General features: G+C 43.1%; 1 protein-coding gene and 1 long non-coding RNA gene across 17 annotated transcripts in view; one reads left to right on the top strand and one right to left on the bottom strand.

The window, feature by feature from the left end:
* KCNMA1 (potassium channel, calcium activated large conductance subfamily M alpha, member 1) overlaps positions 1 to 26405 on the top strand; it is a 770521-nt gene that overhangs the window by 674792 nt on the left and 69324 nt on the right. For all 16 annotated transcript variants that reach the window (XM_011974877.1, XM_011974876.1, XM_011974875.1 and 13 more), the window contains 4 exons: positions 34 to 127; positions 15691 to 15814; positions 20180 to 20404; positions 24588 to 24780. In XM_011974877.1, the coding sequence (XP_011830267.1) occupies positions 34 to 127; positions 15691 to 15814; positions 20180 to 20404; positions 24588 to 24780 (636 nt within the window). The remainder of the gene's footprint in view (positions 1 to 33; positions 128 to 15690; positions 15815 to 20179; positions 20405 to 24587; positions 24781 to 26405) is intronic.
* The window catches only part of LOC105535685, a 93289-nt gene that overhangs the window by 8514 nt on the left and 58370 nt on the right, over positions 1 to 26405 (bottom strand). The window lies entirely within an intron of this gene.

Here is a 26405-nt window from a genome sequence, read left to right as displayed (position 1 = left end):
GTTCATAATCTCATGAGCTGCCTGTATTTCCAGTTGAAGATGAGCAGCCGTCAACGCTATCACCAAAAAAAAAGCAACGGAATGGAGGCATGCGGAACTCACCCAACTCCTCGCCTAAGCTGATGAGGTAAGGAGAGGGGTTGGTTGCCCACGGTTTCCCTCTTAGCCCTTCTCTTCCTCCCCTCGCCCCCTCCTCACCCTGCCAGGCCCAGAGTCTCCCCTCCCCAGCAAGCCCAGGGTGGGGGAGGGGACCGAGATCGTTAGATGGCTTCTTAAAGGCTAGAGTATTTATTCTGTCAGCTTGTCAGCAGTTAATGATAGAGCTGAAAAAATTCTGTCATGAAAAACAGTTTGAAAAGCTGTTTGAAAAATACATAGGCTTTAAAGTCTTAGCTGTCACCATGTCCTGTCTGTGTGTAGTTCCTAAACAGCAGTGGCACTAATGACGGCGGTAACCAATCAGAGGAACTCGTGTGGTTAGTTTGCCTGCGGCAGTCTGTTTCTGCTGGAGTCCCTCTGAGGACTGTTTTCTGTACTTAAGGCCATATGTGAGATGTATCATCACAATCAAAAATGAACCTGAAGATTACCTTCCTTTTATCCTGTCGATTGAAATCAAATTTCTGTTAATTGATTTTGACTGATAAAAAAAAGTCTAATAATCTGTGGACTTGCCAAAGCAAAGTTCAGAAGTAATACAGTTCTGCTCAGGCTAAAAGCAATATTAATTATGAAATAGAGCATGCATGTACACGTTCCCTTCCTTCCTTCCTTCCTTCCTTCCTTCCTTCCTTCTTTCCTTCGTTCCTTCCTTCCTTCCTTCCTTCCTTCCTTCCTTCCTTCCTTCCTTCCTTCCTTCCTTCCTTTGCTCCCTCCCTTCCTCCTTTCCCCCTCCCTCCTTCCCTTCTTCCCCCCTCCCTCCCTTCCTTCCTCCTTCTCTCTCTTTCTCCCTCACTTCTTTCTCGACTATGGCTTCCTCTGGTAAATAGTAAGTGAAGTCAAATTTCAACAGCGTTCTACAGTTTCCTCTTCTTGGCCTCTCCATCTTTTATCTCTCCTTTTTGTCTTCAATTCATCTGCCAATTCCAGCATTTTTTTCCTCTGACATCCTGACTCTCTACCACCCAAATGAAATAGGAGTGAGTTCAGATTTGCACTGCTCACCCTATGTGGTTGCTGCTCTGGAAATGCCTGCCATCTTGACATTACTTTTCTCTTGTCATGACCACTGGCTTTGATTTTTGAAATACAATAGTGGTGATTTCCATTCCCCATCTTCAGTAACATTTGCATGTCCCTGGCACTCCATGTCTACCTTTCTGGAAAATAGGCAAGGGCAGTCTTTCTTCATATGGTTGAGGACACAGGTTCTCCGTGGAAGACCCACTCCACCCAACTCCTTTTTCATATCCCCGTCTATTCCTGTTAAATGTTTCCTTAAAAGTTCTCTGCCTTCCCATTCACCCAGCCTTCCTTGGGTGTTGCTGATTTACATGCTTGTTTACAGTTTATGAGGAGGAATAAAATGTGCCAACTGCCAAGCTTTTCGTTTTTATGATGCCAGTTGTCATGCTAGCATTCATTTCCTATTTACTCACCTTTAGGTAATTGCCTTATCTAATTCTAATAGTTATTCCCATTTAAAGTAGAGAAAAGCCCAGCTACTTTCCTTTGCCTAAATTTAGAGAAGCAAATAAATAAATAAAGAGAAGTCTGAAAAATCTGAAACCGTTGGAGCCAAATTCCCTGTCCCTGTTTGCTATGTAAAGTATGGCTCATTTCTTTGATCTTGAGTAATAATAATTCTGAGGAGTTATACTGTTTTCATATGCTTCAAAGCTGTGTCAAAGTTTTGCTGCTTAAGGCTACTTCTTTATTCTGTTGGCTCTTGGGTACTAAGATGACAGGTCTTCTGTATGAGGTGGAGGCTTTTTTAAGTCGTAGCCTTCAGCAAAACATCAAATTACCAAATCCAGGGTAACATACTTCTACACAAATGCCTTTCCTGTAGATATATTATACCATATATATTAAATACTTTAGTGTTACACGCTACATTTTATGTGCAATAGAAAGTGATGGTTTGAGGTAGCCTTGGGGGGACTTTTTTTCCACAAGCAGAAAAAGCTAGTGTATATCGTATCAAGTATGGTTTTTACAGGACTTTCTGCCCGAAGGCCTTTGTAAATAAGTAATGATCAACAGATTGGCTGTGGGTTTTTGAAAAGCATGCCTATGTCAGTTTGCATGATGGGGGAGAATTTTCAAAGTGGATCTTGCTTTCATTCCTTGCCGGAGAGGGGCTGAGGGAGGCAGTCATCCTGGGCTGGAGCTGTCTGCTTCATGGTACATCAGAATTGCTAAACGTGGGTCAGGTGGTGAGCGGAAACTTGCCAAGCTACAGAACTCGGGCTTCTTGTGTTGGTTGCCTTTGGGCTGCTGCTAAGGCCTCAGTTCCTGTCGCTGGGATGCCTTATCCCACCAGCCCACCATGGTCTCCCTCGTAGCCCAGCTGGAATGGACCATCCCATGACAAGTGAGAAAGTCTTAGACACTCCTCCCTTACCATGTCTTTCTATGTCCCAGGTGCTCCATATCCTCCATCTGACCTGGGAGCAAAGATGGGCCCCTTCTGAGCCCTCTCTCCATTTCCCTTGACTCCCAGTGTACAGAAAGACCCCAGGGCCCTTTGGTTTGCATTTGAATATCTGGCACTGGCAATGAAGTCATGGGTAAATTTTTGCTATATCCCCTTTGTTGATTGGTAGAAAACAAGGGCTCCCCCAGCTCCCTGTGGCTTTTCCAGTTGCCCCCGCCTCTTCCGACACCTGCTTTCTACTCTCCAGTAAATGGGACTTTCAGGTCCTATTCCTCATGACCTGAAAAATCCATAAAGGAAGCTAATGACTGATTTGAAGTGGATTTTTCGACATGAGTTTGTGGCTTGCAGTTTGAGCAGAATCAATCATTCTGAATGTGGGCAGGTTTTAGTGGCCTATGGGCAGCGATAGGAATAGCTCCAAGAGGAACTGGAGAGCCCGGAATGGGCTAGGATGGGCTTTAATTTACCACTGTGGCTTCTGCAAATAAAACAGGCTCCTGCGTGAAGGCTCCTTCCAAATCATCTGCCAGCAGGAGATGCAACGGGGACTCTGCACTAATGGTCTTTTCCTTCCCTTTGTTCTGGTATCGGGTTTACCCTAGTGTTTAAGTGTCACTTAACTCTGCATGATCATTAGGTGAGCAGCCTTGTTTTGTATGTCTGAATCCTGAGGTAGTATGTTTTTGAGTCACCTCAACAGAAAACAACCCTCATGTCCAGACAGAGCTGAATGGCGAGTGTCTGGGCCCCAGATTGAGGACACACATGTAATGATGGATAAATTTTGGCTCCACACCCGCCGAGGAGGAGTGAGCCGTGGAGGCTTCCAAGTCCCCGGCTCCCTCTGCCTATTATTTCCCTTCCTTGCTGGTCTCTTAACATGGAATTATTGAAGGAGCCTTCCCTAAAATCATGAAGCACCCGTTGCCCAATTCTCCCTACTTAGTGGGGTGGTGCCTTGTAAGGACAGCTACATCTTTCCTTATTTGTAAAGCCCTAGAGGGGCACAAACTTTGTCTCTGAATAGCTAAGTCAAGAGGTCTTAATTTGGGGGCCTTACCAACCCTATGAACCTTCAATGAAAACTCTCTAGGAAGTCTCTCTAGGAAAAAATAAAAAGTACATTGGATCCCCTTTTGACCACAGTTGAAGTAAATTCGTGGATTCCTGAAATCTCCATTCAGGATCCCTGGTTACAATCACATTCAGTTTATTCCAGAGCCACCTCCACATAGTTGCATTTACACATGCTTTTTGGGGTGATGAGATTTCTCCAGTGGGTAGTTGGTATGGAGTAAACACCTGGGTTCTCACACTGAATCCTCACATGGAATCCAAAAAGTCTGTGCACTTTGACTGCCTGCTTTTAATCTTTTTCTCAGATTAATTCCCATCCAGCAAATATTCAGCGAGAGCCTACTATGTGCAAGTTGTCATGGAAGTTCTTTAAGGAATCTGTTCTTTAAGGGATCTAAAGTGCTAAACTTTAGATTCTTTAAAGAACTTCCGCACAGTCTAATGGATTAGACTAGATCCCTGTCTTCAAAATGCTTATAGTTTAACAGAGGAGAAGACAAGCACATAAAAGCACAGAATTGGGTAAGAACAAGTTGGGGGTTCCACTAGCATGGGCTGTGAGAACAGAAAGAGCTGTCATTACCTCTGGTTTGGGAGAGTGAGCCTGGTTTAGGAGGAGGTCTTATTAAACCTAGTTCTATACCATAAGGAGAATGCTCAACTAATAATATTACCTGTCTAGGTTTACCAGATGCCAGGCATCATTCTGAGACTGGATGCCTGTGACTCACTGAGTCCTAACTACAACTCTATAAGTAGGTACTACTCTTGCCCCCGTTTTACAGGTGAGGATGTTGACACACAGAGATGTAAAGTCTGGTAAATCTAGGCAAGTTTTCCCTAATTAGGATGATGGAGGAAATAGGGACATGCTGAGACCACAGTAAATGCCTGAGTGTGGCTGTGGCCAGGGGTCTTTGGAGTGGCCTAGATGGAGTGGAGAATGTAAGTATTCTGGCACCCAGTCATGAAGGCTTTGCTTGTCATAGGCATTGGGGAACCCCTGAAGGTTTTTGAGGAGGCAGTAACCTAACTTGTGTTTTGGGAGAGTCACTGGTGGCAGCAGAGGGAAGAGTTTGGAGTCCTCCGTCAGGATATTTCTGAGACACATACTACATAAGCACAGAGGTGTGAAATAGAAGGCCCACCCAACCCCAGCCTCTGCCAAGGCCATTTGGGTGCTAAGCCATTCAGGGTTTGCTGTAGAATAGTAGACCAGGACTGGGATACATAGTTTTCCCAAGGACACACATAATTCCTGACATCAGTCCTGAGACCTGGAGTAAGACAGAGTAGCACAGACCATGAGGATTTATGTAGGATGTATCAGGTGGACAATTTACACAGATAGCACCCAGTTGGGCTTGCAAGGATAATTGACAACACCCAGAACAGAAAAATTGAACATTTTGAGGAGAATTTCTTGTCAGGAGACCCAGAAAATATTAGACATTAGTTTCCTGAATGGGAGGCAAAATATGATTTGAGGAAAACAGATTATTCTCTTGGGCATCTCCTGGTCATTAAGTGAAATAAACTCATCTACTTGTTAAGTCTCATTGCCTCTCTTTTGAGTCAAACCTTTCATGGGGTCATTTTGTTAGGACTTCCCACATCAGAGCCTGCTAACATGAAAGATTTTAGTAATAGAAAATGGCAAAATGGCCTGAGCCAAGTCACCCTCACAATTCCTTCCACTGGGCAAAAGAAAGAAGGAAGGCAGGGACAGCTTAGCTGAGTAAATTGGCCTCTTAATGCACAAACTGATAGCATATGACAGGCCTCCCCCAGGACTGGAAAAGAAAGAAATAGTTGGTGTCATGGTACCAAGGCTTGGGTGGACCACACAGGTCCCTGGACAAGTTCATGCTCAGCAGATGGTTGTGACCTTGCCCTCTTGTTTCAAGAGCATCTTGTACAACCTCCTCTAGGACTGATGAACATATTGGTTCTCCCAGGCTGTCTCCCAAACATAAAGGCAACAATTTCCTTTTTCTGAGAATGCTGACTGCCTAACAAGAGATGACATCTTAGGTGGCAGCAGGGAAAATAATGCAAGTAGATAGATGCAGAGAAATTGGAAAGGACCCTAGTTCTGCCGGGGTCTGGCTAGAGCCTGGCCTCAGAGTTTTGTCAGTGTGGCCCCAGGGATGGCCATCAAGTGGGAGATGGGGGGAGGGTGGTGGGCAGTGGTGTCTCAGGGGTGACGATTGTTGTCAGGAGAGTGGAAGCCCTGTTGAAGGATGAGTTAAGGCAGGAGCCAGAATTTGCTCTGCAAATCCTCAGGAAGTATCAGGAAATAGTAATCACCCAGGAGCCAAGGCACCCAAGAATGAGGCAGATCCAGTTGGAACCATTTATGGTGCTGAACACCCAACTATGAGCCCTTTTGAGGAGACCACCTAAGACCTAATCCAGCCTCCTGTGTCTGATACAGGCTGAGATCCACCTATGTGGCCTGATACTCTTGAACATTGTGCTCAAGGTCTTAGCGACTAGATACCATGTTGTTAAAAAAGGGTAGAACACTGAATTGTAAGTATTGCAATTTGCAAGGACTAGTATTTAATTTGCTTGTTTAAATTTATTTGCTGATTAGCTCATGGGAAGAGAAGTCAGCAAGAGAGAGTCATTTGTGCAGCATCTAGTCAGTAAATCCCCATCAAGAATCAAGTGTGGACACAATGCCTCGAGTTCCACAGAGTCACAGAGAATCAGAGTAGGCACCCAGAATGTGAGGCACCTCCTTCAATTTTGCACCCTAGTCACCTCCCTGTAGTCCTGGCTTTGCTGAATAGAACTGCAGCTTCATAATCTGTGTGTTGTTGACAATTGCTAACGGGTAGGATTTACTCAAGCCATATAGATTCTCCATCTGGGCAAAACTTTATAGCGGTGGTTCTCATACTTTAGCAGGTGTCAGAATCACCTGGAGGGCTTTGTTAAAATATAGCTTGCTGGGCCACAGCCCTACACAGTCTAATTCAGCAGATCTGGCCTGGGGATTGGAAATTTGCATTTCTGTCAAACTTCCAGGTGATGCTGATGCGGCTGGTCTGGGCCACAGTTTGAGGACCACTCTTTTTAAGAATGAGAACAGTGAGAGGAGCTTGAAATGATAGAGGCCCATCTCTCAGAAGTGTTCAGATTTTGCACTGGAGAACCAAATAGTTGCTTAATTAAGAACGTCTGTCTCGACCACCGTTGCCATCACACGGGTCCTCCCTGCTGATTAGTTACAGCAGCTGGCTTCTGGTGAACTTCAGGTAGCTTTGACTGGTTAGAGACATAATTTAGGGTTGTCCTTCACATCACAATGCCCTTTTTATAGCAAATGCTCTGTGTCCTAATTCATACACCCTCCCTGTGAATGAAAAATGTTGCAAGAACCCTGATTGTCCAAAAACAAATTGTGACAAGATATCAAAGGTAAATGGGTTCTCACTGCACACGTTTTTGATCTCCACAAAAGGTTTGCTGAGTCTCTGTTGACTGCTGAAAGAGTGTTGGGGGACTAGAGGTGATTCATTAATTCCTCTTGTTAGTTTGGTTGCATCCTCTGCTGGATTCTGGAAATACATGGAAGAGCAAAATAGATCCCTGCCCCTAAATAGTTCACCATCTAATGGATAAAACAGACATGGAAATTATTATCGCTGAGGGAGCATCTCTAGAAGTTCCTAGGAAGGGAATATTACTTCAGTCTCTCTGGCTGTTCAGGATGATGGCTTTATGAGGAACACTTGAGCCAAACAGTGAAGCCTGAGGAAAGTCCTGTTAGCCCCGTCATGGTGCCTTACATAATAGATGCTCAATAAAGTCAGTATTTGCAGCTTGGATAAAAGGCCCACGGAGGGATGAGAAATTCACCTCCTTTTAATCAAGTCTCTCATCTCCCAGGGAGACCACTGTAGGGTGCCCTTAATTTGTATGGGATGCTCATAATGACAGAGAAGTCCCCATCGTGTGATAAGACACAAGGTCTTGAAAATCAAGCGAGAAAAGAATGCAATTTTCCAGCCATTTTGTAACTTTCCTTTTTCATAACATTTTTGTGTGTTTGGCTGGTTATTTGTACTTTAATGTAAATTTCTGAAGTCCAGCATTGAACCCAGTGCCACAGAAGGAACAGGGATTGGCTGTCTTTGCCTGTAAGGGAAATTGTGCACTTTAAAATATGATATCAGCTTCCTCACAGTGGGTTTGCTAGAAAAGGGATTTGTGGTTTTGCTTTAGGCTGTGTCTTCAAGGCGAGTTTTTTGTGTTTCTGTTGTAGCAAGGCATTTAGTTCACTTCCTGAGATTAATTGATACCAAGTGGCATTTCTTGCTCTGCAAATCCTCAAAACAAAGATCTTTTGCAGGCACACCTCAGAGATATTGCAGGCTCAGTTCCAGGCCTCCACAACAAAGTGAATATCGCAATAAAGCAAGCAACATACATTTTTGTTTGTTTGTTTTCTAATACATATAAAAGTTAGGTTTACACTCTTCTGTAGTCTATTAAGTGTGTACATACCTTCATTAAAATACTCCTAAAAATGCTAGTAATCATCTGAGTCATCAGTGAGTTTTAATTTTCTTGCTGCTAGAGTGTCTTGCCTCAGTGTTGATGGCTGCTGTCTGATCAGGGGGTGGTAGCTGAAGATTGTGGTGGCTGTGGCAATTTCTTAAAATAAGACAACAATGAAGATTGCTGCATCGACTGACTCTTCCTTTGACAAAATATTTCTCTGTAGCATGTGATGCTGTTGGATAGCATTTTACCCAGAGTAGAACTTCTTTCAAAATTGGAGTCAATCCTTTCATACTCTGCCACTGCTTCATCAACTATGTTTATGCACTATTCTAAATCCTGTGTTGTCATTTCAACAGTAATCACAGAATCTTCACTAGGAGTAGCTTCCATCTCAAGAGACCACTTTCTTTTCTAACCCATAAGAAACAATTCCTCATCCGTTCAAGTTTGTTCATGAGATTACAGCAATTCAGTCACATGTTCAGGGTCTACCTCTAATTCTAGTTCTCTTACTATTTCTACCACAGCTGCTGTTACTTCCTCCACTGAAGTCTTAAAACCCTCAAAGTCATCCATGAGGGTTGGAATCCACTTCTTCCAAACTGCTGTTGATATTTTGACTTCCTCCCATGAATCACGAATGTTCTTATTAGCATCTAGGATGGCGATTCTTTTTCAGAAACTTTTCAATTTATTTTGCCCAGATTTGTCAAAGGAATCACTATGGCAGTGATAGCCTTATTAAATATATTTCTTAAGTAATAAGTCTTGAAAGTCAAAATTACTTCTTGATCCATGGGCTGCAGAATGGTTGTTCCAGCAGGTATGGAAACAGCATTCATCTTATACATCTCCATCAGAGCTCTTGAATAATTGGGTGCATTATCAGTGCACAGTAACATCTCAAAAGAAATCTTTTTCTCTGAGCAGTAGGTCTCAACAGCAGGATTAAAATATTCAGTATGTCATGCTGTAAACAGTTGTAAATGCCTGACTTCAAAGCTTCAAAGGAAAGGCTGATTCTTGTTTGGAACTAATGCAGCTGGTGACTTTAAGTTGAAGTAAAAGCTCATTTACCATTCTGAAAATCCTAGAGGCCTTAAGAATTATGTGAAATCTACTCTGCCTGTGCTCTAGCAATGAAAAAATAAACCTTCAATTCGAAAAAAATATATATATAATATCTGCAAAGTGCAATACAGCCAAGTGGAATAAAATGAGGTATGCCTATGTTCTTTTTTTTTTAAGACAGGGTCTGGCTCTGTTGCCAGGCTGGAGCACAGTAGTAGTGTGATCTCAGCTCACTGGCAGCCTCAACCTCCTGAGTTCAAGTGATTCTCATGCCTCAGCCTCCTGAGTGCCTGGGACTACAGGCGTGCACCATCTGCCTGGCTAATTTTTGTATTTTTTGTAGAGATGGAGTTTTGCCATGTTGCCTAGGCCAGTCTCAAACTCCTGAGCTCCAGTGATCTGCCCACCTCAGCCGTCCAAAACGCTGAGATTACAGGCATGAGCCACCATACCTGGCCATGCCTGTATTCCTTATTTGACTTTGGGCACGCTGAATTTCTAGCTGTGGACATTGGAGGGTGAGCCGAGATGCAAGGGTTATGGGGTGAATTTCCACTAATCATTCATATAAGTGGTGCATTTATAAGTGCCTGCGATGCTGGTTTCCCTTTCTTGGTTGCTTAGGGCACTGCCACTTTGGGTGTTTTGGTGGAGAATGAACAAGATATGGCTGCCTCCTGAAAGTGGGAGGGTCTGATGTGGGCACCCAGCAGCACTGGCCTTCAGCCAAGTAGACCTTTGTGTTGAGGCTTTGCCTCTTCTCTCACTGACTGTGCCACCTGAACATGTTACTTATCTATTCTGTTACCCATGTATACACAGAGCTCGATAATAACATAAATTACCTACAGCATTTCTTGTGATTAGCAAATCATGAAACGTAGGTAAAAGTTTTAGTGCATCAACATTTGGAAGGGTTCGACTCATGGCAGCTATTCATCATAGTAACAACAATGGTAATAGTACTAGTAGCAGCAATAGTAGTAGTAACAGTAGTAGCAGTAGTAGAAATAATAGCAGTAGCTCTATATCTTTATTATTGAAATGCTCTCCCTCCCCTACCTCCTTTCACTATAATCAGAGCTACTAATACATGAGTGGGTCCTAAGCAAAGTGTGAAGGATGATAATCATAAGACTCGTTAACACTTCTTGAGGACATGCTCTAGGTCAGATGGTATATTCAGGGCATGAAATGTCTTTACTTGTGTAATCCTCAAATGGAATCCATTGAATAATGCTAATGATTAACATTCCCATTTTACAGATGAAGAAACTTAGGCAATGTACAACTTAGCAAGTAATAGATGAGCCAAGCCTTGAAGACAGATATTTTGACTCTGGAGCCAGGCCGCTTAAACACTATGGTGTATTGTCACTAAGGACATAGGTGGTTTCCTGCCCTTAGTGGTATCAACCCCTGAACACTCCATTTGGAGACGGACTGTATAAGTCAGACTGCTCAAATTAGCTGGCTAGTGTTCAGGCTTCCTCTTTGCTTTAAGCTGGGCTGTCATTGGCATTGATCCTCAAATGCATGTCTAAGTTAAAGACGGAGAGAAGTTACCACTCTGGCAGAGCAGATCTAACATGCCTGTATATTGGTGGTGGGTAGAGAAGGTGGTTGGAGAGGGGAGGGATATTGACCCAAAACCTTTAGAGGAGATACTGGGTATTACATATGTATGTCTATGTATTCCTGAAATAATGGCAGGATGCTTCCCCCGCCCCTCCTTAAGTCGACAAGAAAAACTTAAGATTCAAGAAGGGCAGCCAGGGGCCTTCAGCTGAGGGATATCTGATACATTGTGCCTGTTTTTCTTCAAGGTGGGCTATTGTGTTAATTTTCTAGGAATGCTGTAATCAAGGATCACAGACTCAGTGTCTTAAACAGCAGAGCTTCTCACAGTTCTAGTGGCTAGAAGTCTGAGACAAAAGTCTGGGAGTGTTGGTTCCTCCCAAGGCTCCTGAGGGAAGGATCTGTTCTAGACCTCTCTTCTTGGATTGCAGACCTCTGTCTTTTCCCTCTGTCTTCACATAATCTTCCCTCCTATGGAAAAGCTGGCCCAAATTTCCTCTTCTTGTAAGGACACCAGTCCTATTGGATCATAACTCACCCCAATGACCTAATTTTAACTTAATTACTTTTTTAAAGACCATATTTCAAAATACAGTCATATTCTGAGGTACTGGGGGTTAAGACTTCACATAAAAATTTGGGGGAGAACACAGTTCAGTCCATAAAGATGAAACAGCAGATATACCTCATGTCATAGAGTTTCTATTACCCTAAAATAAGGCATGTACATTGGCTAAGTCGCAAGTGACAAGTGAGCCTCGAATTAATTATGGCACCTTTTAGGGAAATTGAAAATTACTTTGTGAGTGGAAGACTTAGGTAATGTCATTGTGATGTGAAAGACAGTATCTAATCCTGGTCCTTGGTTTCAACTAACTGGCCTTTGAGGAGTTGTGGGAGAGGCTTTGGAAGTGGGTCTCTATCATTTTGCAAACTGAAGATGTTGGGATCACCTATTCAGGAAGATTTCTCATGATCCTCCTTTCCATACAACAAACTGTCCAATTCCTTTGGGTTTCCCTGGGTCATAGCAGTGTTGGTTGGTGTGCTCAACGGCAAATGCTTGGACTCTCTTCTAGTAATAGAAGCTTTAGAAACTTTGATTTAGTCCCTGTGGCCAACTGACTGTCCACTCTCCACCTGTTCCAGAGATCTCTCTGCAGCATAAGCCAGCCTAAAGTACCTTAAATCACTACAGGAACAGACATGGTAAAGAAATTTATACTGTCTGGCCAGAAACAGTTACAGACTCTGTTGTTGCTGGAATGAATTGTGTTCCTAGCTTACTCCCAGACTGTGAAATCCAGTGAGTGTGTAACAGTGCTGGCCCTTACTGGAGCCATAAATTAATCCCTCTCCCATGCTGCTTAGCTCTCATCTTCACTCTAGCAACCTTTCTTTGCCTACTCAGGGCTCTCCAGCTTTCTGATATCCAGCAATGGTCCAGTACTTTCAAAATTCTTCTAGCTGTGTCTTTCCCCAATGACAGCACAGTGTTTCAAACCTTCAGGATCTTCTAGGCTCATCCAACCTTTATATGCATATCCTCACTGCATCCCTCGCTCTTCTGGAATGTCTCAATGATAGAAAACCCACTGTCTTGGGCAACAACTCATTTCATTTTCGAATTACTTTCAGTTTTTATAACACTCTTCCTTTTTTGGAAACCTGATTTTTGTTCTCTCTAAATCTCATGCATCATTCTTAGTCTGCTGTCAATCAGTCATACTCAATCAGTTTAATCCATCTTCTACTTGACTGTCATTGCACATCTGGAGACAGCTGGAAGGCCTGGTCTGAGTCTTCTGTGCCTTAGGTTGGGCACTATAGTATCCGACATCTTCAACCATGGTTTTAGGTGCCATTATTTGGCCTTTTTCATTTGGGCCTCAATTCTCTGAGTGGGTCCTACTGGCTATTAGTGGATCAACACTGCAACATGCTGAGATTCCTCTTCACTTTTCATGGTTCAGATCAAATGCTACTTTCTTTGCAAAGCCTTCCTTAATGCTACCCAAATACGAGGATATGAACAGCTTTTTTCTTGGTATTCTCATATCACCTTGTACTTTCCTGTAACACTTGCCACAAGGTACCATAACTATTGAACTATTGGTTTATATGTATTTTTTCTCCTGCTATCTTGTGGACCTCTCTTTGACTAGAGACTTTATCTTAATCATTACTGTATCCTGCATTCCATGCTCAGAATAGGGGATTCTTATTGGTTGCTTTACTGTTTCAATAAACTGAAGTTAGAATTCCAAGTACCAAGCTGGTCAGAGAGGGTAATGTCTCTGTTCTGGGAGGTTTTTGATGTTCCTCAGGTCAGTCTCTTTGGGGGAAATCCTGGATTGTTTATATTTAAATGGTCCAAGCCAGGCTGAGAGATGTGTGGGGAGTAGAGTGTAGCATGGCATACCTCTAAGACTTCCTGGATGCCTCTGGATGTTCCAGTGCAAATCATGGCTTGTAGCTCCAGTGTCAAATTATGCCTGGTTTCTGGAACCCTCTACCCCAGTTAATGAAGCATGACATTAGCTGTCTTTTTTTCTTTTTATTAAAGGGTGATTGATCATCAGGCTTGCTTATTTGCTTTTCTGGATGAAAGTTGCAGGCCACTGTTACCAATGTCTGACTCCTTCCCAGAAAGAATCAAATATACCAAACCAAAATGTATCTCCTCTTCCCCAAGGCACATATTTTCTAAAAGTGTTTGTTTGTTTGTTTGTTTTTTTGCCAGCTTGCTGTTTGATTTGCTTGCTTGCTGATATTATGGGAACATAATTCTGAGTATCTTTTAAATCCTAAATGCATTGGGGGCAGGTCTCAGGTCATCCTGAGATAACACTTTCTCTCCAACCAGTAAACAGGGCAAGGGAATTTGAACTTGACTCTATATCTTCAGGGCAAGTCTACTAAAATCTTCTTGCAACTGAAATATGTTCTTCAAGGGCTAGAAAGAGTTCATTTTGTTCATTTTCTCAAACCTCCTCTCCATGATGGCTTTTGTTTACCTACCTATTCCAGATAATATTAATAGATATCTATGCAGCTGTTAAAGACTCTTCAAGGACAAAAACATCCCTCAAAATTTGCTCTCACCCTGATCTGTAAATAGTTCTTATCAGCAACTGCCTTTTTATCTTAACATCGTTGACTAAGTTCAGTATTTGGAAGATGACCTGGTGGTTTACATACCTCAAGACCTCTCAACAATCCAGACACTGAGATGCTACTCAGAGTGGGATTGTTCTTTTTCTTTTAAGATCAGATGTTACAGTTCCTGTAATAGTCTAGCATGTTCATTGAAGATAACTTTGCAAGTTTGCTTCACATGGTATTTGTCATTTGGTGTAGTCTAAAAGCAAATTCTCAGGCATAAATAAATGCAGTGAGAGAGTTTTTCTCACCTTATGTGGGAGTGGGGAGCATATTGGAGGGTCATGGTAGATATTCAAAAGCTTAATCCTAGGTTTTTGGGTCATGGAAGGGAGATTGCTGTCTCACTCTGTACCCTTGACATATAAGTGGGAAGTATCAGAGACATTTCAGAGGGACAAACAGTAAAAACTAAATAAAAGTCACCCTCTGATGTTGAAATATAGAATTTCAAAAGGTAAAATCACTTTACAATAAATGTATGGAATTTGACCCTATGTATATTTTCTGTCTTGTGTTAGCAATATTAATCAGAAAAGATAGCTCCATTGCAAGAATGGTTAAGTATAGCTGGGACAATGTCCTAATTATATGGCCAGTTTTGCAGGAAGGAACAATGACTTCCCAAACCTGAGGTGCTGAATCACTATCAGAGATAAAAGCATGGACATTGATTATGATTCAAGGTGCAGGAGCTTATTTATTGTGCTGTAAGCTTGTTAGACCTGCCTGATTCCATTGCAATTCTTAAGGTTGTCAGTGAGGCTCTGCCAACCCACTAGACGGGAGGCCTTTATGGAAGCATCTTCCTTTTTCACCAATAAACAAGGCGATAGAGGGTGAATGTTGCCCTGAGAATTGGAAACAAGTTAATTAAGATGCATCTGAGCTTGAGACTGTCGTCTAAGGAATGCAGCAGTTGGGAGGTGAAGGTGGTGGGGAGCGTCATTGGATGGTTAGTGCATGTACAGTTGTCAAGGCAAGGAGAGAGGGTGTTGTTTAGTATTGAAATCATGTATTCCAGATGTGGGCATTTGGTAGTCAATCTGCTCTGAAGTGACATGCTACTGAATCTTTAAAGGGCTTCAGCCAGGGAGAGCAAAATCTGATTGGGCAAATTGCTAAAATATTTAAAGTGCAGCCTGTTAAAGCTTTTACTGCGAAGAGCATCACGTCAGAAGTTGTAGTCAGAAGGAACGAGTAATTGGCTTTCCATCCTCATGCCAGTCAGTCAGCATGAGGCTCTATTCCTATTCCTTCCTCTTCATTGCCGAGGCTAATAGCAACCCTTTGGGGTGTGTGTGTGTGTGTGTGTGTGTGTGCACGCGCGTGTGCGAGCGCTGGGGAGATCGAAAAGCTGGTAATATGAGAGGAAGAGGAGTGAGGTAGACTTTAAAAGGGAGGCTAAATCCACAAAATGTTAGGAAGACCATTTAGGAAAAGAGGAGCTGGGGAAAGGCAGAAATGCTGCCTGACAAAGGTCAGCTGCACTTCCAGACGCGGGGTGGTGGTTTGGGGGCAGTTGTCTCTCAAAGGATGGATTCTGTAAGCAGAAGAATGGCTTTCAGTGACAACCACTTCCTCTGCATCTTTCATATCCTCTGAGATGTAATTCAGGGGGCACTTTCCATTTATAATTTATCACATTTTCCACTTAGGTTTTCCTGTGCTTTTCTCCCCAGGCATGACCCCTTGTTAATTCCTGGCAATGACCAGATTGACAACATGGACTCCAATGTGAAGAAGTATGACTCTACTGGGATGTTTCACTGGTGCGCGCCCAAGGAGATAGAGAAGGTCATCCTGGTGAGTGAGGGATTGTTCTTCTGATGTTGCCTGCTTCTGCCCTGAACCACATTTGCTGGGAACGGGGTTTCCCTAGTGGGACAGTGGGATAATACTGTCCCTAGTCCTAACTATTTTTGATGATTGAAATTCTGAGCATAGATTGAAGCAGCTAGACCTCTGATCAGAGCATGAGCAATATTCAGAATTTTCAATCTCTGCATATATTGGCTCCTCATAAGAGTCGGTGATCACGTGCTGTGGGAAAGGCATGGTGGGAGGTGGTATGAACGTAATTCCTGTGGCCATGGCGCTGGTGTCAGAGTCTGCCTGTACCAATGATTAGCTGCATGGCTTGGGTAATTCACTTGACTTTTTGCACTTCGGTTTTCTTATCTGTAAAAAGGTGAGATGAGAATGACCCTAACTCATAGGGCTGTAGTGAAGATTAAAATCCAACATATGACTCAATAAAGTTGCCTCTTATTCTTACTATTATTAAATGTTGTGAGGAAAGCTGAATGCTGCCTGTATTGTTATTGGTTTATAGCAATGTTTTGTATTCTTATAGATAATAGCCTTGTGCATCTGCGAGCTTTCTTAGTGCATGTCGTAGACAGGCAAATGCATGATGATGCATGACATAATGATGACAATAATGAACTATAGTCCCCTTGGGGAGGCTGGGGCTCAGAGCCCTATTTCGTGTAAGGCTTGTGAACATCTTCATAGCAGCAGTGGGCTCACCCAGTCTCTCCCAGGAATGTCAGCGTAGATAACAATCCATTCTACTCTCTGCCCTTGTTCTATTAGCAGCTTTGGGTCTTAATGCCTACATTGGTTTTCCTACAGTTTATTGTCTTGCTAATCCATGAAAAATGGATTAATAATCAGGAAAGTCAGATGGAAGGGTTCTTTCTCCCTTGGGCCTCTAATCCCCAGATTGGGATTGGTCTGTTCCTTTCTGTCAGCCAGGAAAATCCTATCATTTCTGATGTCGGGACCACCCTTCCTAAACAAGGACTCTTCTGCGTCCTCAGAATGGCTGTGTATGCTAACACACTGGACTTTCCCCTGTGCTTTATCTATGTGTATGTGTGTTCTCAACTTAATATAAATCAGCATTAACAGCCAATACAGTATCAAGCTGGAGACTGTCTCAGAGGTGGAAAAGTTGCAGGCAAGAGCACAGAAAGTCAGAATTCTTAGCAAACAGCCATTGTCCAACTGACCAGGAGTGCAAATGGTTCTACTTGCAAAGCTGCTTCACGTATGTACATTCTTTTTGTTTTGTTTTGTTTTTCTTGAGACAGAGTCTCGCTCTGTTGCCAGGCTGGAGTGCAGAGCCATCTTGGCTCACTGCAACCTCTGCCTCTCGGGTTCAAGTGATCCTCCTGCCACAGCCTCCTGAGTAGCTGGGACTACAGGTGCGCGCCACCACACCCAGCTAATTTTTTAATATTTTTAGTAGAGACAGGGTTTCACCATGTTGGCCAGGATGGTCTTGATCTCTTGACCTCATGATCGCCAGCCTTGGCCTCCCAAAGTGCTGGGATTACAGGCATGAGCCACCACACCTGGCCATGTATGTACATTCTGATGTATTCATGGCACTTTTGCTCTGGTGGCCTAAACTTAGCCTGATGTTACCGCTTGTGGCAGGTCATAGGCTGGATGCCCTATCTGGGACCTAAGGTTTTAATGACTTGCCTGGATATTGGTGTAGTATGCATGCCAACTGATATTCAATCAACATCTGCCAGCATGAAAACGTTTAGGAGGTGAGTTACTACTTCTATGAAAAATAACATCATTTAACAAAACATCTCCAGGAGGCCTACTATGTGCCACACACTGTTCTAGTTACTGGAGATGCAATCCCTGACAACGACTGCTCTCACAGAGCTTATATTCTAGCAGAGCGGGGCCGGGAGAAGAGGCATTATCTCTAGGTAGACAAATGAGTACATAACAACATTTCAGATATTTACAGGATGCTTTGAAAAAAGTAAAGCAGCATTGTAGGCTAGAAAGAGACTGGGAGCTGCTGTTTGGAAAGTATGATCCAAGAAACCCTCTCTAAAGTAACACTGGGCTGGAGATGAGAATGACAGGTAGGGCCAGCTACATGAGGATGCTTTGAGGTTGTGTACTCACTGGGTACAGGAAACTAACTACTTTGGGGATTCGAAGATATAAGAGATAGTCCCAATTGTAATTTCCTGGATTAACTAGAGAGAAGTTATAAAATGTCACCCATGAAACAGTGTATTTAAAGCTAAGTGGTAAGAGGCACAAAATGCTATTGAAATGTAGGGGAGAAGGACTAGGGTGTGTTGAAGTGGCCAGGCAAGTCCCATCAGATACACACAGGTTGTGCTTGGGTTGGGCCTGGAAGGATGCATGGGAATTCCAGATACATAGAGAAACAAATGATCAGTTTCTCTAGTGTGCCTCAAACCCAGCAGAATCAGACACACCAGGGCTGAAGCTCTAGAATTAGGACATTCATAAGGTTCTCTGGGTGATGTAGCTGTGGCCAGTCTGACGATGGGTGTTTTGATCCCAGATCGAAGTTCCTGGGGTCAGCATCTGTGCCTCGGCCACTCGGCTAACTGTGCCTTCTCCACCTCCCTAGTCTAGAATTCACTTCCACCCTGGGCCCAGTTGATACTCCTCTGGCTTGTTGAAGGGAGCTAGCCTCCCAGATGACCTGGCCAATTAAAAATAATTAGGAGCCCCGTCACATAACAGTGCGTTATAGACTGGTTGGCTCTCTGCTGTTGGCACCCAGGCACTTGCACTTCCATGCAGCCCAGATAACTAACTCCAGGTCTTCTGCAGGAAGTGGGGATATGTGATGTGAGCTCCCCAGTGGGTCTTCCTTGGTCACAGTTTCTAAGGCATTTCTTACAGCTTGTGTCTTCGGTTTCCGTGGACTGTTGCAGAGGGAAACCAATAATGGTGACAGCCCCTGCTTTATTCTAATGATCAGGTAGTGAAAGCTAGCTTCCTCCTCTCCTTGGGGGTTACTGTAATAACCCTGACATTGTCATGAATTGCAATATTGGCATTTATACAATCAATGCAGCCGTCAATTCTAGAGATTAAATCAAGCAGAGTTTGATATGTACAGTGGACATTAATATGCCTCCCCCAAAGCATTGTAAGCCACATGGGGCCAGCCAGGCATGCAGTGGGTGGACAGGGATGGGAGGCATTGGACAAAGGTCCACAGCTAGCCTCCTGGCCTCACTAGCTCAGTGAATCAAAGGACCAGCAGTGACTGAACAGTTGTATTTCCTGGGAAGTTGGGGTTCTTCTCTAATAGAGTGACTGTGTTCTTCCATTTGTCTGCTTTGTAGATAGAGGTTTGGAGTTGGAGGAAGACACTGCTCTGTTGCTCTTACTAATCTCTCTCTAGCCCCTTGTAATGATTATTTGGGGAGATCTTTTCTCCGAATGATGTAAGCAAAGCAGGCCCCTCCAGAAATGTCCCTGGAAACTCTAAGGCAGCATTGGACGGGGGTCAGCAAACTTTTTCTGTAATAAGTCATGTAATGAATAATTTAGGTTTTTCAGGGTATAAGATCTCTGTTGCTACTGATCAGCTCTGCTGTTGTAGCATAAAAGCAGCCATAGGCAATAACTAAATGTATGAGCATGGCTGCATTCCAGTACAACTTGGTGGGAATTTGAACTTTATGTAATTTTCACAGATTATGACATAGTCTTCTTTTGATTTTTTTTCAACCATTTTGAAGCACAGAAACCATTTTTAGTTCACTGAACATACAAAAGAACATGGTGGGCCAGATTTGGCCTGTGGGTCGTAGTTTTCTACTCCTGGCTTTAGGTAGCATATTCCACCTGCTGATGCATGGACATCTCACTGATAAGTCTAGAATTCCAAACTCAAATTTCTCCAACTGAGCCCAGTGCAGGCATCTGACCATTTTATCATCATCTCAGCAAGCAGGCCAGAAAAGGCAGTTCATTTAATCAATAGTTTCATGGAAATGAAGACTTCTCTTTCCAAATAGCATAAATATTCCTTTTCCTTTTTATTTTACCTCCTGAAAATTATTATGAAGATCTTCTCACACGTATTTATGGCATCTCTTTCTTAAATCTTTTGTCAAAGAAGGTAGCAATGTGCATGGGTATACATTTGGATACATTTATTACATAAATATAATACGTATACACATGCTCAAATTATAGCTTTGTATGGCACATATATAACATTGATGAAATAAACATAATAGCACATAGTAAGCTCTCAGCAAATATTTGCTTGATTCTTTGCCCAAATGATTTTTCCACTCCTTATGACAGCCCTACGCAGTCTTCTCTCTGACGCTTACACACTTCTCCCTGTTGCAGACTCGAAGTGAAGCCGCCATGACCGTCCTGAGTGGCCATGTCGTGGTCTGCATCTTTGGTGATGTCAGCTCAGCCCTGATCGGCCTTCGGAACCTGGTGATGCCGCTCCGTGCCAGCAACTTTCATTACCATGAGCTCAAGCACATTGTGTTTGTGGGCTCTATTGAGTACCTCAAGCGGGAATGGGAGACGCTTCATAACTTCCCCAAAGTGTCCATATTGCCTGTAAGTCCAAGGTCACATTATTGATGCCTTTTCTTCTTTTCATTCACAAAAGAAAATCCCAGATGGATATAATAGTTGTAGCTTTGATCATGCCTGTGCTTCTTCATCTGGGTATGGGCCTGAGGACTCAGCACTTCCCCTATTCTCTGTCAAGGAAAATCCAAACCCTGGGAGACCTTATTAAAAGGAATTTGCAGCCAAGTTCAGTCCGTCATCAGGGATGAAGTTTAGCTTGTATCAAGTAGATTAACCATATCAGTGTCTAAACACTCTCTCATTCCTGCCTATACAAAACCTAGAGCATTGTTATATTATGATGTTTATAGTAAGGGTTTGCTTACAGAACTATTTATAGCGTTATACTTAACGGCATTTTTAATGCTTGAAGAAACCTTGATCTGTGCCACCTTCTGTTTTTAACTAAATAAATGCAAATAACAGAGTTCTTTATTTCTGCTGTACAGAAGGCCAACTCCTTCTGCAGCTCAGCCCCTAACCCCTGTTCGTTTAGAAGTCCCGCTGTGTGTTCATGGTTGTGTTTGTGTGTGTGTGTGTCCATGTGTGAATGTGTGCATGATATTCTTGACTGCAAAACATTAGGACTTCGGTCTGAAAAAACAGTCTGGGACTCCACAATTTAGTGTGAGGATATGGGATTTAGGAGTCATGTGATTAACACTTCTTAATCATAATGAATGCATAGTCCACAAACTCTCAAAACATTGTAGAGAATTATGCATTTCAATGTTTGATGTAATTCTCTACATCACAAATTCATGCAAATCTCACCTCTCTTCCAAATATTTTTCTTGTAAGTTCACATCCCTAAAACTAAGAAACAGGGGCCGGGTGCAGTGGCTAATCCCTGTAATCCCTGCACTTTGGAATGCTGAGGTGAGAGGACCACTTAAGCTCAGGAGTTCATGAGCAGCCTGGGCAACATGGTGAGACCTCTTCTCTACAAAACGTTTAAAAAATTAGCTCAATGTAGTGGTGCATGCTTTTAGTTCCAGCTACTTGAGACTGAGTTGGGAGGATCACTTGAGCCTGGGAGGTCGAGGCTGCAGGGGGCTATGAAAGCACCACTTTACTCCAGCCTGGGCAACAGAACAAGACCCTGCCTCAAACAAAAACAAAAACAAAAACTGAGGAACATGGATCTCTCTACATGTCAAGAGGTCTGAGTTTGTCCCACTTACAAAGCTAAAATCTATTATTTCTGTTATCAGCTTCCAAAACCTCAGAAATGGGGGGAAAAAGAGCCAAGTAATATAATTCATTAAAGAACACGTAAGAATCTATCCACAAGTAGTACTCGTTACTCATTAGATGCCACCATGTGTCTTTACATAATGCTGGCACAATAGGGACTCAATAAATATTTAAAGGAGTATGAAAAAGATCAGACAGTTATCTTTTGGATGCTGGGGCAAAAACCCACTGCCTTAGTGAGCACAGACAATTGAAAATAATCACCTATAGACAAACAGTCATACACAGAGGAGAGCATAAGCATATATCTACTTCGCTAATTCCAGAAATATGGTCAATTTGATTATATGATTCCATGGTTATCTTTCTATCATGTGCTCCTCCACATAGTCCCCTGACCTCTAAAAGTGTCTTTGTAAAGAGTTTATTATTTTACCAGGATACATGAGTCTGCGTGTGTTTGTGTGTGTAGAGAGATGGTTATATGTGTGATATTTGGTATTTGTGTGTGTGTGTTGTGTGTTTGTGTGTGTTTCCTCCTGTGTGACCTTGTTTTCTTTTTTTTTTTTATTTTGAGATGGAGTTTCACTCTTGTTGCCCAGGCTGGAGTGCACTGGCACGATCTCAGCTCACTGCAACCTCCACCTCTTGAGTTCAAGTGATTCTCCTGCCTCAGCCTCCTGAGTAGCTGGGATTACAGGCGTACACCACCATACCCAGCTAATTTTTTGTATTTTTAGTAAAGACAGGGTTTCACCATGTTGGCCAGGATGGTCACAAACTGCTGACCTCAGGTGATTCACCCACCTTGGCCTCCCAAAGTGCTGGGATTACAGGCCTGAGCCACCGCACCTGGCTCTGTGCGCCCTTGTACATGTTCACTCATCTGTCTTCATATATGTGAATGAGCTGTCATCTTTGCAGGTCTTTTTCAAACCCTCCAAAATTTAACATACTCAAGCACAATAGATTTTCACGAAATGGGCCTTCACCTATGTCTTCACAGAGTTTATTGGTTAAACAGTACCCTGCCTATAGGGCCAGCCCAGAGAAACATAAGCGATTTCTGTGTATGTCATTTGTATTTCTTGTGGTTTGAAATCATGTGTGTGCAACTGCACAGGGATCATCTTATATCACAATTATGGCTGGCTTCCCTACAAAGTGAAAATTAAAAGAATATGGATGCAGGCAATTGAGGCTTATGTACTGGCAAAATGATTCAGGAAGTCGATCAGACTTGTTTTGTACCAAGAGATCACAGGAAAAGAGGGCATTCTCCTTCTCTCAAAAAGATGCTGCTCTAGAGCCTGGAACTAGTTGTGTCTCAGCAGTACTCACAGTGCTAAATGCCCCTTCCTCCATAGTTGCACAATATTTTAGGGGCTGAGAATAGAATCATGACTACCACTGACTCATAAAAGAGGGTAGATAGGCTCCATCTCTGCAGCCAAGTCTCTTCTTCTCAAAGCCAGTTCTCCAGAAAGGCAGATTACAGGAAGACATTCACAGATAGGTGGTAGTTGGCAAACCCTTGGTCTACACAATCGGTGAGTTGAAGGTAACTCAGGTCACCACATAGGCAAAGAGGAAGCTAGATTCAGGCTAGAGGGCCAGTGAAGCTGGTGGCCAGACGGGAGCCCCAAAATGATGCTGCATGGCCACTGGGGAGCTATGACATGGGGTGTCCTGATGATTTTGCTGTGGCTCCACCTGAAGACACAGAGCATGTGGAGGCCATGGCCCTGTCCTTCAACTCTAACCCTTCTATTTTATCCTGTGCTTACATTCCTGGACTCTGTTGTTACCTCCTGGATCCGGGATTTTTCCACTGTCTTTTGTTGTTATTTTTTATGTTAAAAAATCTGTTTACTGGCTTATTTATTTTTTAATAAGTATATATTTGTATATTTGTAATATACAAATATGTTCTTTTTATAAAATATTCAAACAATATAGAAATATATAAAGTCAAAAGCAAACTTTTCCCTCACCCCCACCAATCCTATTTCCCTTCCCAGAGGGAATTACCATTATTAGTGTAATGGGTATTTTTCCTGTGCTTTCCTTCCAAATTTACATACATTTATATATATGTAATTTTATTTTGTGGGATTTTTTTACATAAATGAAACTATACTTTTTTAACTGCTCTAGAACTTTTTTTTCACTTCCCCCTCTATCTTAGAGAGGCTTCTAAACTGATGCCTGCATGGGCAGCCAGCTCTGCCTCTTTACCTCCTGCATACATTTTCATTGTGTGCATGTCCAAAAGTATATTTCACCATTCCTATGTTGTTGGACAATTAGGCCATTTCCTTGTGTACTTTTTCTTGCTGAAAATATGCAATAAAATTATATGACCTGAAGCTTAACTCCTTTCCATATCTCTTTTGCATTACACACGTTAATTCCACTCCATCCATAGCCTCCAAATTGAGCCACATGTCCAGGCCCACCTCATCACTCCATGCTCACTGGCCATTTCCCCTTGGCTGCGTTGAAACTGCTGTCTTTTGCCTGAGACAGAAGTGACCTGCTATTAAATAAACAGGCACTTGAAACCCACCCCCTCGTTATGTTCTGAAAGCCAGAGGTTGCCACAGGACAGTTACTTAAATCAAGACAATTTCCAGGCAGGAAGAAGATGTAAAACCCTGGCATTATTCCTCTCCCGCGTTTGTTGTAATAGCTTGATTGAGTATTGAGAGCAAGCTTAAAATGCTGCCATCAGCACCGGCTACCCTTTAGATTAGCACACAGCTCCTATTCCCTTGAATGTAGTTAGGCCAGCTTAATGTCAAGGCATAAAAAAGATACTTGTTAAATAATTTCCCAAAGCTCCGACTCTATCTTTAATTTGTTTTTATTTTTTTCCTCTTTCCCTCTCCTCTCACTTTTGCTCCTTTCTCTCTCTCTCTCTTCCCCACCTCTGTTTTTTTTTTTTTTTTTCCTTTCCTCTATGCCAAAGGGTACACCATTAAGTCGGGCTGATTTAAGGGCTGTCAACATCAACCTCTGTGACATGTGCGTTATCCTGTCAGCCAATCAGAATAATATTGATGATACTTCGCTGCAGGACAAGGAATGCATCTTGGCGTCACTCAACATCAAATCTATGCAGTTTGATGACAGCATCGGGGTCTTGCAGGCTAATTCCCAAGGTAAGGACAGCCTGTAATACTTCTTTGCTGTGCCTACGGGGGACAGGGGCTGGCAAGAGGGATATCCTTCACTCAGTAATTCAAAGAGGCTCACATCAGCCTGCCTGGCAGTGAAACCTGCGGTCGCCGTGATGGCTTTCAAAGGGACATCTGCTGCCTCTTCTTTCCGTTCCAGTGCAGGCTTGAGACCTGGTCACCCACATACAGACTAGGTTGCCTTTCCAGAGGATAAACAAGCCTTTAAATGGCCACCCCCTCAGCTTTCCCAAAGAGTGGCTTCATGACCAGTGTCATCATCTAAATGTCAGATCACTGAAAAGATGCTGGCTGCACAATTCTGACCGTTTCCTCCCAATATATGTTTTTGCCATTGGGCTGGGATGGGAGGGAAACTTTGCTATTGTTAGAACTGCCTCTAGGACTCTGCTGACCGAGGGATGGTAATCTCTGGAGAGCGGCAACTCTATGGACACTAAAAGTCATTTAGCAAGTGGTGACACTTGTCAGACCACACATTTTCCTATCGGAGGCAAAGCAGCCTTAAGTGACACACGTCTGCCTTCCTACTCTGCCCCTAGTCTTTTCTGTCATTTGCTTTGGGACCCTGGGCAGGTGGTTACAAGTAAAGATGTCTAGGGGTCTCAGAAAGGCAACACAGCAAAACCTTCATAACAAATGACCTCCGTAATCAGGATCTGGCAGGATAGGATGCAAAGCATTTTCCTTTGAGTGACACCTCCGTGTAGGCTTGCCATGAATTGGAGGATCATTGCTACAGACGAGCTACGAGACAGTGGCATTGGCTGCCTGATGGGGACCTGAATCCCATCAGCCCAGGATGGAAGGCTGTAGGAGCACAGCCCATGAGAGCTATGGCTACTGGGATATGAAGCATCATCTCATTGATAGCTGGGCAAGCGTCTGACCTCCTTCCCGTTATGCTAGGCTTTCTAGAAACTCAGCTGAATCATGCATCCTGGATCTGTGAGCTACATTATCTTTTGTCAACTTGACATCACCACCACTGCCTTCTAACATTTGCTTAGCATTGCAGAAAAGCCAGGAACAATAGTTCCCAGAATCCTCTTCCTTGCATGGCTCTGGGCTAGAGTCAACTGGTGGGAGATGGGCACTGGGGTGAGATTTGGAAAGTGGAGGAGAAAGATAGGCTTTGATTCTTTGGAGGCAACGGCAGCCAGACCCTGGCTGACCCGGGTTCAAATCATCTCTCAGATGAGCTTTCTAGGAGCCAGTGTCTTCACTGCTAGGGACTGAGAGAGGGGCTGGGGCTTCCCTGAGGATCTTGAGATTCACAGCAGCTTCTGGTCAAGCTTAAGAGAACCTTCCCCTTTGGTGTTGCATGTGAAATGACTTCTGTCCTTCTGATATCACCTTGATACAGCCTGAAGCCTAATTTTTGACCTCTCCACACAACCATCCTCCCTGCCACACCCAAATCTAAATATTGGTATCCACCTGCTCAGCTGTGCCCCTGTCTCTTATACACATCTAGATGTGTATAAGAGACAGACTCTAACCCTTCTATTTTATCCTGTGCTTACATTCCTGGACTCTGTTGTTACCTCCTGGATCCGGGATTTTTCCACTGTCTTTTGTTGTTATTT

This window comes from Mandrillus leucophaeus, unplaced genomic scaffold, assembly GCF_000951045.1.
Source record: "Mandrillus leucophaeus isolate KB7577 unplaced genomic scaffold, Mleu.le_1.0 Scaffold15, whole genome shotgun sequence".
NCBI lineage: Eukaryota > Metazoa > Chordata > Mammalia > Primates > Cercopithecidae > Mandrillus > Mandrillus leucophaeus.
Note: the sequence above shows the minus strand (reverse complement) of the source record. Positions and strands in the feature narration are given on the sequence as shown.